This window comes from Callithrix jacchus, chromosome 13, assembly GCF_049354715.1.
Source record: "Callithrix jacchus isolate 240 chromosome 13, calJac240_pri, whole genome shotgun sequence".
Lineage (NCBI taxonomy): Eukaryota > Metazoa > Chordata > Mammalia > Primates > Cebidae > Callithrix > Callithrix jacchus.
In genome coordinates this window covers 24,627,592-24,645,334 of record NC_133514.1, presented here as the reverse complement: position 1 = coordinate 24,645,334, position 17,743 = coordinate 24,627,592, and the positions used below count along the sequence as shown (strand labels likewise).

Sequence of the window (17,743 nt, the reverse complement as noted above, 5' to 3'; positions counted from 1 at the left end):
TGCCCGCTGTGTCGCCGGGGCCGGCGCAGTTATTTATGACTACGTGGTTCGGCTGGGGCTGCTGGGCCGGGGAGCAGCACTGATCCGCCGCCTCTTCCAGGCTCTTCCCGGACCGAGCCCCTGATCGCCCGTGCTCAAAGTAACGTAGCGGATCCCCGGGGCCGCTTGAGTGTAGGGGTCGCTCTCGGCCAGCGGCGAAGCTCTCGGCACCGACTTCTCGCGAGGCTTCGGCGCCCCCTTCCGCCCCTGCTCCTCTGTCCTTCGCCCCCTCCCAGCACCGGAGAGGGCGGCCTCAGCTATGGCTGCGCTGCGAAGGCTCCTGTGGCCGCCACCCCGGCTGCCGCCTCCGCTTTTCTCTCACCAGCCCCTTCTTTGGCCGTGGGGGCGGCTTTTGGGGAACGCCCCAGGGCTTCCTGGCCGGCCCTTCTCCTGCCGGGAGGATGAGGAGAGGGCTGTGGCGGAGGCGGCTTGGAGGCGGCGGCGGCGCTGGGGAGAGCTGAGCGTGGCGGCTGCGGCCGGAGGGGGGCTGGTCGGTCTCGTGTGTTACCAGCTGTATGGGGACCCCAGGGCCGGCTCGCTGGCGACTGGGCGGCCGTCGGAGAGTGCGGCCGCGGAGCCCGAGGACCCACCCCGCGGCCGGGGGCTGCTCCCCATCCCGGTGGCGGCTGCCAAGGAGACGGTGAGTGCGCGGGCGCGCGTCCCACCTGCGCGGGGCTGTGACCTTCCTGCCGGGTGCGCAGGACCCTGGAGGCTACGGGGACGGTGCGAGCGCTGTGGCCGCGGATGGGGAACCCCTCGTGAGCGAGGCTGACACCTTCTAGGCCGGATAGCCTGGGAGCCGATCACCCACGTGTTGGGAAGACAAGTGATGCTGTCACTGATGCATCAGGACCATCAAGGTGGCTGCAGCTACCAAGTATCAATCCAAACCCAAAACCAACACCCCTCCCCTGTTAAAAAAAAAAAAAAAAAGATTTAGAAATGAAGGCTGTGACAGGCAGAAAGTGGGCCGCTGTAGATTTGGGAAAAAGAAACCCCTAGACTGTGCAGAGTGACAGCAAATGACCCAGAAGGTCTGGTGCTTTAAGATGAGTTTCGAAGCAGTGGTCTGAGATCTCAGAAACCACTATATTAGCATCAGGTAATTTATTAGTCCCAAGAGAGGAAATGCTAAACCTGCATACTAACCTCCTTATCATATACAAGGAATGATGATGTTACCAGATCGGAAAAGAAAAAAAATTATTCAAAAAGAGCATATGTCTTTATCTCTTTCCCTCTCCGACTAAATCCAGAATCTCGTTAGTAGATACAATAAAATACAGAATGGATAGGACAGCAAATGTAGGAGGTTGTGAATGATGCTAACTTTGGCAGAAGAAAGTCACATGAAAACGGTCGTCTGTCATTATGTAGTTAATAATATAAGGATAAAGATGTGTGAAAGGCAAGAGTGAGTAAAGGAGCGTGAATTTTTTTGTCACCTCAGTATATTTAATAGTCATGTAAATGACTAGGAAAATTGTTTAGGGAAAATTTCACACTTTCAAAGAGTGGGAACGACATAGATGAAAATAATTTAGAGAACAGGCAGCTATGCTGTTTTTAACTTTAATAAAATTTACATAGCCTTTGTTCTTAATACACAGTGGTGATCTGATATAGGTACATCAGTTCCTTTGGTGGAGGTTGTCAATGAAATTAGGTTACAGAATCTACTTTATGGACTATGTAGCAGCAGATCACAAGCCCATAACATAAAGTGCTTTTATACCTATATATTTAAAATACTAGGAAATACCCTCAACCTCCACCTCCACCCCCTACACACATACACATACCCTTTTGTGGCTTGGCAAAGAGCTTAGCATTAGAATTGTTCATGATGACAGAACTTTTAATTACCCATAGTTGATCTAGGAACAGATCAGCAAGGTAGGGAATTCAGGTAGTATTTTCTTTTCTTTCTTAAAATTAATTTTACTTTTATGGTTGAGAGATGGTATCGCACAGTTTTTAAAAAGACCACATTCAGAAAGCTAGAACTGTGGCTCCACCACTTGCTACTTGTGTCATTATGAAGAAATTACTTAACTTGTCAATGTCTGTTTCCTCACCTGTGAAATGAGGCTAATAGTCTCCTAGGGTGTTGTGAGAGTTAAATGAGTTAACCCAGTATATTTTAGAAAATGGTATTAGTAGAGAACATTCAATAAATTTTTTATTCATTATTGTCCACATTTGTGCATTTACATTATTATTGTTTAGTGTTTATGAAAATTCTTTTCATTGGCTGGGCTTGGTGGCTCATGCCTGTAATCTCAGCACTTGGGGAGGCTGAGGAGGGAGGATCATGAGGTGGGAGTTCAGGACCAGCCTGACCAACATAGTAAAACCCCTGTCTCTACTAAAAATACAAAAATTAGCGTGGCGGTGTCACTCACCTGTAATCCCAGCTACTGGGGAGACTGAGGCAGGAGAATCGCTTGAACCTGTTAGGTGGAGGTTGCGGTGTGGTGCCACTGTGCTCCAGCCCTGGAGACAGAGCAAGATTCTGTCTCAAAAAAATAAAAAAGAAAAGAAAATTTCTGTTCATTGTTTTAGAAGTCAAATAATGCTAAAGTCCTGTGTCTTACCCTTCTCTAGCCTCTAGTCCTGCATTCTGATGGTCATACCTCTTGTATTTCCCTCTCTGAAAGTTTTTATGATCTTATCTTTATCCCTGCTGCTTGAAATTTTTCCATTAATGAGCTTTGGTGTGGGTATTTTTTCATTGATGGTGCTAGGTTCCTATGGGGCGTTTCAATATGGAAATCCATGTCTAAAAGTTCTGGGTAATTTTCTTGTATTATTTCTTTAATGACTTTTTTCTTCATCCTCTTTTTCTTCTTTTTTTTCCTGAAACTGCTGTTTGTTTGAAGTTAAATTTCCTGACAGATCCTAATCTAATTCTTTTTTGTTTTTTTGTTTGTTTGTTTGTTTTGAGACAGAGTTTCACTCTTGTTATCCAGGCTGGAGTGCAATGGTGTGATCTTGGCTCACCGCAGCCTCCACCTCCTGGGTTCAGGCAATTCTCCTGCCTCAGCCTCCTGAGTAGCTGGAACTACAGGCACATGCTACCATGCCCAGCTAATTTTTGTATTTTTAGTAGAGACGGGGTTTCACCATATTGACCAGGATGGTCTCGATCTCTTGACCTCGTGGTCCACCTGCCTTTGCCTCCCAAAGTGCTAGGATTATAGGCGTGAGCCACCACGCCTGGCCTCTATCTAATTCTAGTCATTATCATATTTCAGCTTTTAAAACTGAAATATATTTGGAATATATTTTTGTCTATTTGTTTTTATAAGAGATATCCTGGACTTTATCGTCCAGTCTTCCTACTGAATTTTTTATTATTGCTGTTCTACTTTTTAATTCAATGAGTGATTTTGTGTTCTCTGATATTTATGAGTTACAGCATTCTATTTTGCTTCATGCCTGCTATTTTCTCTTTTTCTGTAAGGATATAAATTATAACTTTGTTTTGCCTTCTAAGGATATAAATTATAACTTTGTTTTGCCTTCTCTGTGCATTGCTTTACTTCTTCCAGGTTCTTTTTTATTTCTTTTTGATTTTATAAGCTCTTGCTTTCATTTTGGAGGTTTTCCTCACATATCTGTGGTTGTTGCCTATTATTTGAGAACCTCTCAGAAGGTCTTTGTCCTTAACATGGCCTTTCATTTGGTGATCTGGGCTTTTTATTAGTGTAGCATCCAAACATCAATATTTTATAGCTCTTTGTCTCTGATGCTCTTGAACTTCTACAAAAAATAGGAGAAATAGGAGGAGCAGTAGTCTTCTGGAGGCAGGCACATGTGCACATATGTGTTAAGAGCATGTATGTTGCTATCTAATGATATACTTAGGTATTGGTATCTAATCCTCTGCTTTTAACCCCACTACTTATTTGACTCTGTAGCTCATTAGTTCCCAAGGCCTTGTCCATTTTGGAATTCTCTACAGCAAATATTAATACCTTACTTCTATTTGGTCTTCTCTGCAGTACTCAGGTAGTGCCTCTGCTCTCTTAAGTCAACTATCACTCCTTCATTTCTTCAATTTTATAAATTTTTATAAATTAATTATCTTAAATGTTTTAGTGTCCCCTTCTTTTTCTTACCTCCTTTGTATTTTTGACCTTTTTATATTTCTTTACTGTGAATTTAATGTCGTTAAGAATTTAATGAAAAAGAATCATGGGGTCAATCTGCCATTTTTCAGAAATATGGTTTTAGTCGCATGTGCCTGTGGTCCCAGCCACTCGGGGCTGAGACTCAGGAGGACCATGTGAGCCCAGGAATTCAAGGCTACTATGGGCTGTTATCACGCCGCTCCATTCCAGCCTGGGACACGGAACATGACTTTTCTTGAAAAGGAAAAGATATTTTATTTTAAACCTATGCTGCCACTTCATTTATTATTATTCTTATTATTTTGAGATGGAGTGTTGCTCTATCGCCCAGGCTGGAGTACAGTGGCATTACCTTGGCTCACTGCAACCTCCTCCTTCCAGGTTCAAGTGATTCTTCTGCCTCAGCCTCCTGAGTAGCTAGGATTACAGGTACCTGCCACTACGCCTGGCTAATTTTCTAGTATTATCAATAGAGACAGGGTTTCACTATGTTGGCCAAGCTGGTCTTGAACTTCTGACCTCAAGTGGTCCACCTGCCACAGCCTCCCATAGTGCTGGGATTACAGTCATGAGCCACTACGCTCAGCCCATTCATTTTGATGTTTAAAACTATAGCTAAAAATTTCTGATTTATAAAGCCTCTTTTAAGTATAATATGCTGCTGAGCATAAACCTGACATATAAATTAACCTGTATCTGTTGTAAGAATAATTTAACTGATGGAAGTGAACAGCAGTAACTTACAGAAATACAGTTCTCTTACAATAGTCTTGAAGATTTTTATGTCAAAGATATTGGCTCTGAACTTCAGAAGGCCTTCCCCGACTCCATAGATTTGTTAAAATATCTCTATACTTTCAGATAATGACTTCTTTGTAATTATTTGTTCATTGTCTTCTTTACTTGTCTTAGCCCTTTAAGGAGAGGCACTGTGTTGGTCTTGGTCACCTTTATATCTTCATTGCCTGGTAAGGGTCCTAGCCTGATAGGTACAATATGTATTTGTTGAATAGATAAGCTCATGCTAAATATGTGTATGGAACATACAAACTGTGAGAATTGAGTTTAATATTTTGTTCAGCTAAAGTAGTTATTTATAGCGTTTGAATTGGGATGACTTCAGTAAAGGTCAAAATTCCAGGCTTTGGGAAATCAGATCACGTGGCACTGTATTTACTTTAATTGTGCTAGTTTGAGTTGCCAAAATATTTTAGTAAACTGTGGCTTTGACCTTTATATAGATTACAAAGATGTTGACAAGATTTTGTTTAGAACCTCAAAGTTTTAGCCTTAAAGCACTATTTTTATTAGTGGGAAAAATTTTTATACTAGAACTGCCTTTTTTTTCTGGACCACAATAAAAAAGAAACGATTAAATTGCTTAATATACTTAAGTGTTTTACTTATGGCACAGAAGACATGATCTGTTTTATGATTTGTTCGTCTGAAGAAGCTTCAAGAACATGTTTGCGTATTACTAGAGTGAGAAACAAGTTAGACGAATTTTGTGTCTCTTTCATATCTATAATAATTAATCATACATTGTTAAGTTTCTTTCACTTTATCTTTTCCAGCTTCTTTCTCAAGGCAGCATGTCTTGGGATGTCAGGATATTCTTGCTTTTTTCCAGAATATTGAAGAATTTGCCAGGTACATACAGGCATATCTCGTTTAGCTGTGCTTCATTTTTTTTGTCCTTCACAGATAACTGCATTTTTTACAAGTTCAAGGTTTGTGGCAACAATGAATTGAGCAAATCTGTTGGCACCATTTTTCCAGCATTATATGCTCACTTAATGTTTCTTTGTCACATTTTAATAATTCTTATAATATTTATTATTGTATCTGTTATGATAATCTGTGATCAGTTATCGTTGATGTTACTATTGTAATTGTCTGGGGGCAACATGAACCACACCCATGTAAGACAGCAAAGAATAAATGTTATGTGTGCTTCACTCCATGGACCAGCTGTTCCCTAGTTTCTCTCCTTCTCAGGCCTCCCTGTTCCCTGAGTCAATAGTGAAATTAGGTCAGTTACTAACCCTAGAAGGGCCTCTAAGTGTTCAGATGAAAAGAAGAGTTGCACATCTCTCACTTTAAATCAAAAGCTAGAAATTATTTAGCTTAATGAGGAAGGCATGTTGCACAAAGACTTAGCCAAGTTGTGAATGCAACAGAAAAGTTTTTGAAGGAAATTAAAAGTGCTCTTTGTGAACACAAATCATAAGAAGACAAAACAGCCTTACTGCTGAGATGGAGCAAGTTTTAGTGGTCTGGATAGAAGACCAAACCACAATATTCCCTTAAGACAGAGCTTAATCCAGAGCAAGGCCCTAACTATCACCAATTCTTTTAAAGCTGAGAAAAGTAAGGATGCTGCAGAAGAAAAGTTGGAAGTTAGAGATTGGTTCATGAGTTTTAAGGAAAGAAGCCATCTCCATAACATAAAAGTGCAAGGTGAAGTGGCAAATTATGATGTACAAGATGTAGCAGGTGATCCAGAAGATTTAGCTAGGATAATTGATGAAGGTGGTTACACTGAACAACAGATTTTCAGTAGAGACGAAACAGCCTTCTATTGGAAGAAGATGCCATCTAGGACTTTGATAGCTAGAGAGAAGTCAATGCCTGGCTTCAAAGCTTCAAAGGATAGGCTGATTGTTTTGTTAGGGGCTAATGCAGCTGGTGACTTAAAAGTTGAAGCCAATGCTCATTTAAGATTCTAAAAATCCTAGGGTCCTTAAGAATTACGCTAAATCGACCTGTGTTATATAAAGGGAACAACAAAGCCTGAATGACAACACATCTGTTTACAGCATGGTTTACTGAATATTTTAAGCCCACTGTTGAGACCTACTGCTTAGAAAAAAAGATTCATTTCAAAATATTACTGCTCATTGACATTCCACCTAGTCACCCAAGGGGTCTGATGGAGATTTACAAGGAGATGAATGTTTTTATGCCTGCTAACACAGAATTCATTCTGCAGTCCACAGATCAAGAGTAATTTTGACTTTCACATCTCATTATTAAAGAAATACATTTTGTAAGACTATAGTTGCTGTACACAGTGATTCCTCTCATGGATCTGGGCAAAGTGAATTGAAAACTTTCTGGACAGGATTCACCATTCTAGATGCCATTAAGTACATTTGTGATTCATGGGAGAAGGTAAAAATATCAACATTAGCAGGAGTTTGGAAAAGTTAATTCCAACCCTCATGGATGACCACAAGGGATTCAAAATTTCAGTGATGGAAGTAGCTGCAGAGATAGTGAAATAGCAAGAGAACTGTAATTAGAAATGGAGTCTAAAGATATGACTGAATTGCTGCAATTTCATGATAAAACTTTAACAGATGAGGACTTGCTTCCTATGAGTGGACAGAGAAAATGGTTTTTTGAGATGTGGTCTAATCCTGGTGTAGCTGTTGTGAAAATTGTTGAAATGAGAACAAAGATTTGGAATACTCCATGAACTTAGTTGATAAAGCAGTGGCAAGGTGATATGGTTTGGCTCTGTGTCCCACCCAAATCTTACCTTGAATTGTAATAATCCCCACGTGATGTGGGAGGGACCTGGTGGTAGGTAATTGAATCATGGGGCGGGTTTTTCCCATGCTATTGTTGTGATAGTGAATAAGTCTCACAGGATCTGGTGGTTTTATAAAGGGGAGTTCCTCTGCATGTGCTGTCTTGCCTGCCACCATGTAAGATGTGGCTTTGTTCCTCCTTTGCCTTTTGCCATGATTGTGAGGCCTCCCTAACCATGTGGAACTGTGAGTCAATTAAACATGTTGACTTTATAAATTACCCAATCTTGGGTATGTCTTTATTAGCAGTGTGAGAACAGACTAAGACAATAATTGGTACTGGTAGAGTGGGGTGCTGGTCTAAAGATACCTAAAAACGTGGAAGTGGCTGTGGAACTGGGTAACAGGCAGAGGTTGGAACAGTTTGGAGGGCTTAGAAGAAGACACGAAGATATGGGAAAATTTGGAACTTCCTAGAGACTTGTTGAGTGGCTTTGACCAAAATGCTTATAGTGCTGTGGACAATAAAGTCTGGGCTGAGCTAGTCTCTAATGGAGTTGAAGAACTTGTTGGAAACTGGAGCAAAGGTGACTCCTGGTATGTTTTAGCAAAGAAATTAGTGGCATTTTGTTCCCGCCTTAGAGATTTGTGGAATTTTGAACTTGAAAGAGATAATTTAGGGTATCTGGTGGAAGAAATTTCTAAGCAATAAAGTGTTCATGAGGTGACTTGGGTGCTGTTAAAAGCATCCAGTTTTATGTATTCACAAATATGTGGTTTAGAATTGGAACTTAGGTTTAAAGGAAAATTTGCATCCTGATAATGCAATAGAAAAGAAAAACCCTTTTCTCAGGAGAAATTCAAGCCAGCTGCAGAAATTTGTATAAGTAACAAGGTGCCAAATGTTAATGGCCAAGACAATAGGAAGAATGTCTTCAGGGAAGATCAGAGGTCTTCATTGCAGCCCCTCCTATCACAGGCCTAGAAGCCTAGGAGGAAAAAAATGGGCTGGGACTAGGATTTTGCTGCTTTGTGCATTCTTGGGACTTGGTACCCTGTGTCCCAGCCATAGCTAAAAGGGGCTAGTGTAGAGCTCAGGCCACTGCTTCAAAGGTGCAAGCCCAAGCCTTGGAGGTTTCCATGTGGTATTGGGCCTATGGATACACAGAAGTAAGAATTGAGGTTTGGGAACCCCTGCCTAGATTTCAGAGGATGTATGGAAATGCCTGGATGTCCAGGCATAAGTCTGCTGCAGGGACAGAGCCCTCATGCAGAACCTCTGCTAGGACAGTGCAGAAGGGATATGTGGGGTCAGAGCTCACACACAAAGTACTCACTGGGGCATTGCCTAGTGGAGCTATGACAAGAGGGCTACCATCCTCCAGACTCCAGAATGGTAAATCCACTGACAGCTTGCATCGTGCATCTGGAAAAGCTGCAGACACTCAACACCAGCCTGTGAAAGCAGCCAGGAGTGGGGCTGTACCCTGCAAAGCCACAGGGACAAAGCTGCCCAAAGTTGTGGGAGCCCACCTCTTGCATCAGCGTGAATCTGTATGTGAAACATGGCATCAAAGGGCTCTTTATTTAAGGAAAATTGGAGAATGAATAATGGGACTTAGTCTCTGTTAGGTGAAGCCTGTTGTGCTGAGAAAGCGGCTTTTAAATGAAATGAAAATGAAAATGCTCAAAAATAAATTATGGAATACTTTGATGTTATGAGATAGATAGATAGATGACATATATTTTTATCTGCAGTTACTGACTCATAACTACCATAGCCCTTGTTACAGTAAACAGAATCTCTCTCTGACCTTCTCCTGCCTTCCTTTCACTTGCCCACAGCAGGACTCTAATCTGACTGTGGGTCGTAAGACTCTCATTCCAGGGAGCATCCTGCCCCATACTCTGGAGGAAGAAATGCTGCACAGAGAGGTCAAGATGATTCTGAACAGACAGGCCTTGCTGGGTTTAGATTATACCATTTTTGTCCAGTTACATTTCAACATGGTTGCCCATGTTTCAGTCATGCCTGTAAAGTCCCCATAAAAAGGCCTCATAAAAAGTTACTAGTTAAGTCCCAATAAAAAGACCCAAGAGGGCAGAATTTGAGAGTTGCCAGATAGCTGAACATGTTGAGGTTCCTGGAGGGTGGCATACTCAGGGATGGCAGGGAAGCTCTGTGCCCCTTTCCCCATACTCCATCCTGCAGATCTGTATTAGTTGTTCTCATGCCGCTAATAAAGATATACCTGAGGCTGGGTTATTCATGAAGAATAGAGGCTTAATGGACTCACAGTTCCACAATCATGGCAGAAGGCAAAGGAGAAGCAAAGTCACATCCTACATGGAGGCAGGCAAGAGGGCATGTACAGGGGAAATTCTGTTTATAAAACCATCAGATCTCGTGAGACTTAATCACTATCATGAAAACAGCATGGGAAAGACCCGCCCCCATGATTCAGCTACCTCCCAGTGGGTCCCTCCCATGACACGTGGGAATTATGGTAGCTACAATTAAAGATGAGGTTTGGGTGGGGACACAGTTGTACTATAGCATCTCTTCATCTGTATGCTTCGCAGTATCCTTTATAATAAACTGATAAATGTAAGTAAATGTTTCCCTGAGTTTTGTGAGCTGCTGTAGCAAATTATTTGAATCCAGAAAGGGGTCATGTAAATCCCAACTTAGAGCCAGTCATTCAGAAGTTCTGGAGGCCTGGACTTATAAATTTCACCGAAGGGGGCAATCTTGGTGACTGAGCCCTTAACCTGTGGGATATGGCACTATCTCTAGGTACGCTTTGTCAGAATTGATTGGAAGACACCGAGTTGGTGTCTGTTGCAGAACTGATTGATTACTTGATGATGGGGAGAACCCCCTCCCACCTCACATTTGGTCACAGAAGTCTTCTGTGATGATTATTGTGTTACTCTGAGAACAGAGGAAAAACATGGTGTAAGTTTTTATGATCAAATATTTATTTGATAAAATAAATGGTTTATACTTTTGGTTTTGGTAATATAGAATCAGTTCTAAAAATATTTTAAATATAACTAAATACCACACTGTACTTATAAGAAATTGAAGGAAATTGCCAGGGACAGAAATAAGGAACTAATAAATGCAATGGTGTGTGAACTGTGGCTTATTTGGGAAGGAGAGGGATTATGATTCATGGAATTCTAGGGACTTGGACTTCAGTGTTCATGTGGGGACAGGAAACTAGATCTTGGGAAGTTGGAAGTGAGATGCCACCTACCTGAAGCCAGAATTCTTATCAAAAGGATGAACTAGGAAAAAAATCGTATGTCTGGTATAAGTTGATGACATGAAACCTGCAAATTTCCTCCTGGGCTCATTATAGGAAAGAAGACTCTCTTGAGAATGTATACACGTGGCTGCATACCACTTCATGTGGGTTCAGGGTTAGAACTTTACATTACCGAAGCAGAGAAGGAGGAGACATAGCTGCTGAAAGAAATGCAAAACTAATTTGGAAGGAAAAGCCCTTAACACTGGCTACATATAATTCCTACAGATAAAATCTAGATGAGAATGAGCTCATAATCCAGAAGTCCAAAATATATGAAGTTCTGTGATCAAGAGTCAGTAAACTGAATGTTTGGATTCCTAACAATTTAATAGTAGGATAATTTTGTTGAGTCTATAAATTAAGTATATTCAAAATGATTGAAGATACAATGAAAAATTTGTATGTAAAAGGGTAGATTGCAGTAAAGAATCAAATATAACTTCTAGAAATGTAAGATACAGCCATTGTAGGCCAGGTAGGCTAGACAGCATATAAGATATAACTGAAGGAACAGTTGATAATCTGGAAGATAATTTTGAAGAAACTGGGCACAGAATGTAACGCAGAAATGAAGATATCTCAAATAATATGAACTGTTTTTAAAATGTGGAAAATAGACTGAGACAGTCTAAAATTCATCTATTAGGGGTTACAGATGAGGAGGAGAGAGAATGAGAAAGCCAGTATCCCAAGAGATAATGATTGAAAGGTTCCCAGAAAGGAACAAAGACATTAATCTTCAGATTCAGGAAGTCCTGAGCAAGATAAATAAAAATATTTAGTCACATTGAAGTGAAACTGTAAAATCAAAGGTAAAGAGAGATTGGACAGATTACAAAGGGACTGCAGTTTTCCTGATGATAGACTAATCCCATCACAACAGATAGAAACCAGAGGACAGTGGGCTAATGTCTTCAAAAGTGGGAGAAAATGACTGCCAACTTAGATTTCTATGCCTCAGTAAGTTACTTAGGAATGGGAACAAAATAAATTCATTTTCATAAGAGACTTAAGAGTTTTCTAGTAGCCGATCATCATTGAAAGAACCGTTGAAGAGTACATATCAGAAAGAAATGAAACGAATTAACATACAAAGAAGCAGTGAAATTCAAGAAGCAATCTTGAACAACAATATTAGTAAAAATGAGAGCAGTTCTTAGCCATTGATTTTACGTAACAATAATTATTATCTTACAAGGAGTTAAAATAAGTGGATTTCAAACATTGAACAACTCATATACAAGACAGTGGGGCAAGATGAGTTAAAGTATTTCATGGGGGAAACTAAAATCCCTACTTCATGTCATCATTATCCAGGTGGATTAGAATCATACGTGTGATAAGTAAAACTTTGAGGTATTTAGAGGAATATATATGTTTTGATGTTTGAAACAAGATTATAAAGCAAAACCTAGAAAGGAAAACATTCCTACATTTCACTTCACTTAAAGTATTTAATAAAATAAAAAGAAGTCCAGGAATGGAAGAAGATAAGGTCTGCATATTGTGAATGTGTAGATCTACAGATTAATACAAAAAAGGAAACACAATAGAAAAATAAAATATAAATTCACTGGCCTTCAAGAAGGCAAAGAAGCAAAGTCACATCTTACTTGGAGGCAGGAAAGAGCATTTGCAGGGGAACTTCCCTTTATGAAACCATCAGATCTTATGTGATTTATTCACTATCACAAGAACAGCACTGGAAAGACCCACCCCCATGATTTAGTTACCTCCCACTGGAACCCTCCAATGACACGTGGGAATTATGGGAGCTACAATTCAAGATGAAACTTTGAATTGAATTTTCTCCACAACTGCCACTTATTTCATTTTATTTTATTGAGACAGAGTCCCACTCTCACCCACGCTGGAGTACAGTAGTGTGATCTCCAACCTCCTGGGGTCAAGATGCCTCAGCTTCCTGAGTAGTTGGGACTATGGCATACATCACCACACCCTGCTAATTTTTTAAAAAATAATTGTAAAGACAGGTTGTGACTGTGTTGCCCAGGCTGGTCCCAAACTCTGGGTCTCAAGTGATCCTCCCACCTCAGCCTCCCAAAGTGCTGAGATTATAGACGTGAGCAACCGCACCCGACCTACATCTTTGAACTTTGTCTAGACCCATTTTCTAGGTACGTATACTCTGTTGTGTGCTGGAAATATATGAGCTTATTATGGTTCCATGCAAATAAACAGTACATAGTTCTATATTTCTGATATAGAGAACTTACTCCATTTCTTTGAACGTCAGCCTTTTTCTCTTATTTCATAGGTAACTGAATATTTCAGACGGGAAATATTTCAGACTTTTCTCTTAGAGGATAAGACTAAATCTCTAAACAACCCTCTTTAAGTAAAAATTTTAACTGGTTTATGCCTAGTGTTCCATTATATCCTGGAACACTGAGCCAGGAAGACTGAGGGAAGGGTGGTAAAGCATGAGGCAGTGAAACTCACAAGAAAAAGTCAAGCAATTGGAATAGTTTTATCACCTTGGACAGATTTGGAGAACATCTAACTTATGGTGCCACAGAAGTTCTAGATACTTATAAACTTTGGGCCTGGAATTCAGTAGCCAAAGACTCTTTCTGGACCTAGCTAGTTAATAGTAAGTACATCAAGAGTAGATTCTCTTGATTCTGTGAGCCAAAGGAAAAGGCAGTATTTGCATCTAGTTTTCATTTAATCTTTAGAGTTTGTGGGTTTAGTATTTATTTGTCCATTTTATAGTTGAAAATGCTAAAGTTCACAGAAAGTAAATTATTTTTCTCAAGGTAACCTAACTAGGAAGGGATGAAGCTGGCATTTGAATATAGCCCTGAAGGATTGCAAAATCCCTACACTTTCATTCTAATAAACCAAGTTATGTAACACGAAAAAACACTGGGTTATGTGTGCTATTTCCCAAGTTCTGGTTCCAGACCCATTTGCTGCCTATGTGACCCTGTCGAAGGCCCCTGTAGATTAACTTTTTTATATGGCTGAGCTAATAATATATGTTATTGCCTGCTTGCCTTTAAAAAAATAATACTCCATTTCAAGAGTTATCTACATCTTTACGTCCACATATTCCTATAAAACATGAACTTTTTTTTATCCATTTCCTACAACCTGCTTTTTTCACCCAATGCGTATCTTGTGACTGTTACTATGGTACCACCTCTAGATCTACCATACCCCTTTTCATGGTCACAAACTATTCCATGGGTGTGCCATAATTTATTTAACCATTGTCCTGCTGCTGGAAATTTTGATTGTTTCTGTTTTTTCACTATTGGAAACATGCGGCAGTGACTATCCAGGGATCTTAAGTACCTGCAAATGTTAAATTGCTGGGTCCATAGCTATTAAATTTTAATAGAAACTTTAAAAAATTATTTTTCAGCTAAGATTTACTTCTACATGTAGTAAGTAATGAGCAGTTTCCTTACAAGTGCTGTATCCCTGAACAATATATACATATTTTTGTAAATTTTAAAAATAATATGCCCTTCTATAATGTATATGTATAATTTTCTATTATATTTAGGAAATTTATACATATTGATACATGTACTTCTTTCTAGTTGATTTACTTTTACTACAGTAAAATATACTATATTAATATTTCATTAAACTGATATAATTTCCATTTTTATTGATATTTTTGTGAAGATTGATAAATGGTCAGTTTTTATAGTCCCAGTTTATTAAAGACAAAGTTAACAAGCACCTTAGTTTGTTACTCAGATCCTTTTTCTTACTTGGTTTCTCTATTTGATCTGTCCATTTCTCGCTGAGATCTATTCAGGTCTCAGCCATGATTGTGAATTGATAAATTTTCATTGCCATTCTCTAACATTTTTTCCATCATGTGATTTTAAGCTATTTGGTTCATGTGTGTAATATATTTTTTAGTGAGTTTTTCTTTGTCCCATTTAGTGCTTTTGACTCTTAATTCCATGTATTTTTTAACATTCTGGGTAATGTTTAACTGTGACTCTTGTAGGGGACATTTTTATGACTTCTTAGAAAACACAGAAGAGTTGCTGTTTTTCAATGGAGGAGTTTAAACCTATCCTATATATTGTGACTGAGAACATGCTTGGATTTATTTTTGTTGTATTATTATGAGCATGTATTACTTCTTTATCACCTGACATTAGATTGGTCCTCTTTCTTATTATTTCTCTCCCTCTAGTATTTTAAAAGTTATACATCCTGTTTCTGGTCTTTAATTGGTTACACATACATCTACCCAGTTTTTAATATATGTACAACTGAAATTTGAGGAAAACTCAGTATCAGAAAATTTTTCATTCCAAAAAAGACAGTTCATTTAACATGTTTCATTACATGGGCCTCCCCACCTCATATTTTTCCAAAACTGACTACAGTATTAGTACCACGTAGGTATTGGTTTTATAATATTATGTTTTAATTTTGTTATATTTTAATTTTTGAAGAAATCATCATTTAACAATTATAGTAAGCTCTATAACCACATTCACACATTCATTTATTCAGCAAATATTTGAGAGCCTGATGCAAGCCAAAAACTCTTCTAGGTGCTGTATACCAAGTAAACAAAAAATTCCTGCCTTTGTGGAATTTATATTGTGGAATGCAGGAGACAAATTTTGGATTTATCAGCATATTTACAGTGATTGAGGGCTAGATGAGATCATCAAGCAGATAATTATAGATTTCAAAAAGGAAAAGAGGTCCAAGGATTGGCCCGAGGGCAATATGTAGTTGGGAAGTACCAGCAGAAATACCAAAAGGGTTACCCAGAGGGGTAGGAGGAAAAGCAAGAGAGTGAAATCTTAGAAACAGAAAGTAAATTATTTCAAGGGGAAATGAGCCACCAACTATGTCAGATGCTATAAGATGAAAACTGAGAAGTGACCTTTGGATTTAGCAACAAGGAGGTCATTGATGACCTTGACAAACAGTTTTGATGGCATGGTAGAAGGGAGAGCCTTGCTGGAGTAAGATCAAAAGAGAATGAGAGGAAATGTAGACAGCACTCTCCAGTAGCCTTGCTGTAAAGGGAAGGAGAGAAATGGCAGGGAGGAGAGCAAAGGTAGCTAAATAAAGATGTGGGACAGCGCGCTTTCTAAGGTGGGAGGAATAGCAACGTGTGTATGTTGAAGAGAAGTATACAATGGAAGAGGAAATAGCTTGACAGGGCTAGGGCAGTATTGCTGAAGCAAAATCTTTAAATAGGCAGAAAAGGTGAGGTCTACACACAGAACCACTATGCTATACTGCCTCTAGAGAAAAAGTGTTTAATTTATATTATCTTTCAATCAAATAATGAGATAATATATGTGAAAGTATTTATTAAACTTGTAAAGAACCCTATAGTGTAAGATACTATAATAAATACAAGTAGAGACCTGAACATTTTTTGTGTTTTAAATGTCATACATAATATTTGTATTTATGGGGTGTGATATTTTGATACATGCATACAGTGTGTAATGATCAAATGAAGGTATTTAGGTTATCCATCCCCTTGAACATGTATCATTTCTTTGCATCAAGAACATTTCAAATCTTCTCTTCTAGCTATTTTGAAATATGATATTTTATTATTAACTATAGTCACCCTACTGTGCTATTGAACTCTAGAATTTATTTCTTCTATCTTATTTTATTTATACTCATTAACCAATCTGTCCTCATTTCCCCAACCCCAACTCAACCCTTTCCATAGTCTGGTAACTATAATGGAACAATTAGAGGCCTTAAAAATCATAAATGGTCAGTTGCTTTATCTAGCAACTTTTAAAAACTTTGATCTCAGCCAGGGAAACACTATTGGCTTGTCTTCAGCTGTGTGTGTTTCCACACAGACACATTTACGAAGCATCAAAACATTTCACTTAGAGTACTTTGGGATTTTCCCACACTGGGACTTTGAGGTTTAACCTTTCGACCACCCAGCAAGCAAAGAAAATCCTACGTCTTTTACCTTCAAGATGCCTTTAAATAAGCCTGAAGCCCTTTGGGAAAACCAAATGTAATACTTCCATGAACATCGTTTTTAGCTACTTGAATAGAATCCCATGCAAGTCCATAAGATTCTTGCCCAGATAATGTCAAGTAGAAACATAAATTTGCAAGATTATTTACTTTTATGTTTTATAAAAATGTTGGTACATTTGCCAACATGAGGTAAATCCTAATACCAGTGCTTAATTTTCTACATGAAATTAATACATTTTAAAATCACTCTTTATTTTTAAATTTTTCAATTTGATTTAGTGTAAAACAAATGTGTCTTAAAGAAACTAATAAGGATGGGTAATCTAAATAATTTTGGTTAATACAAATTATTTTAATTTTTTCTTTCATTCTGATTTCTGTTTCATGGTTGCTAAAAGGCAAAGTATTATGCAGTGTAAGGTATTACGCAGTTCAGATAATTGACATAATTGTTTTCAATTGCCCTTTAGGGTATTATCAGCTAGTAGGCATAAGTTTCTCTAATTGTCAAGTAGTGAATCCTTTATCTGGCATTTAATCTTACCTCCCTGGGAAAACTAGACCTTACCACAGAGTAAATTTTCGAATTGCTGACCTGAAGTAACGTGAGCCTGTGCCTTGGCAGTGAACCTTTGCTTTCTGTTTTTTGTAGGAAGGATAATGATGTACTCTGTTGCCTGAGGCCCTAGCTTCACTACATTAACAAGTAACATCTAAGTACTAGTTGCAAAGGTCT

At 38.9% G+C, this 17,743-nt stretch overlaps 1 protein-coding gene across 10 annotated transcripts in view; it reads left to right on the top strand.

Annotated features, from left to right (window-relative positions):
* The first annotated feature begins 256 nt into the window (after positions 1 to 256).
* The window catches only part of MICU3 (mitochondrial calcium uptake 3), an 86,799-nt gene continuing 69,312 nt past the window's right edge, over positions 257 to 17,743 (top strand). For all 10 annotated transcript variants that reach the window (XR_013525570.1, XR_013525569.1, XR_013525571.1 and 7 more), the window contains exon 1: positions 257 to 679. Coding sequence is in view for 5 of the 10 variants with exons in the window: in XM_035270211.3 (XP_035126102.1) it covers positions 299 to 679 (381 nt within the window). In the remaining 5 variants the exon portion in view is untranslated. The remainder of the gene's footprint in view (positions 680 to 17,743) is intronic.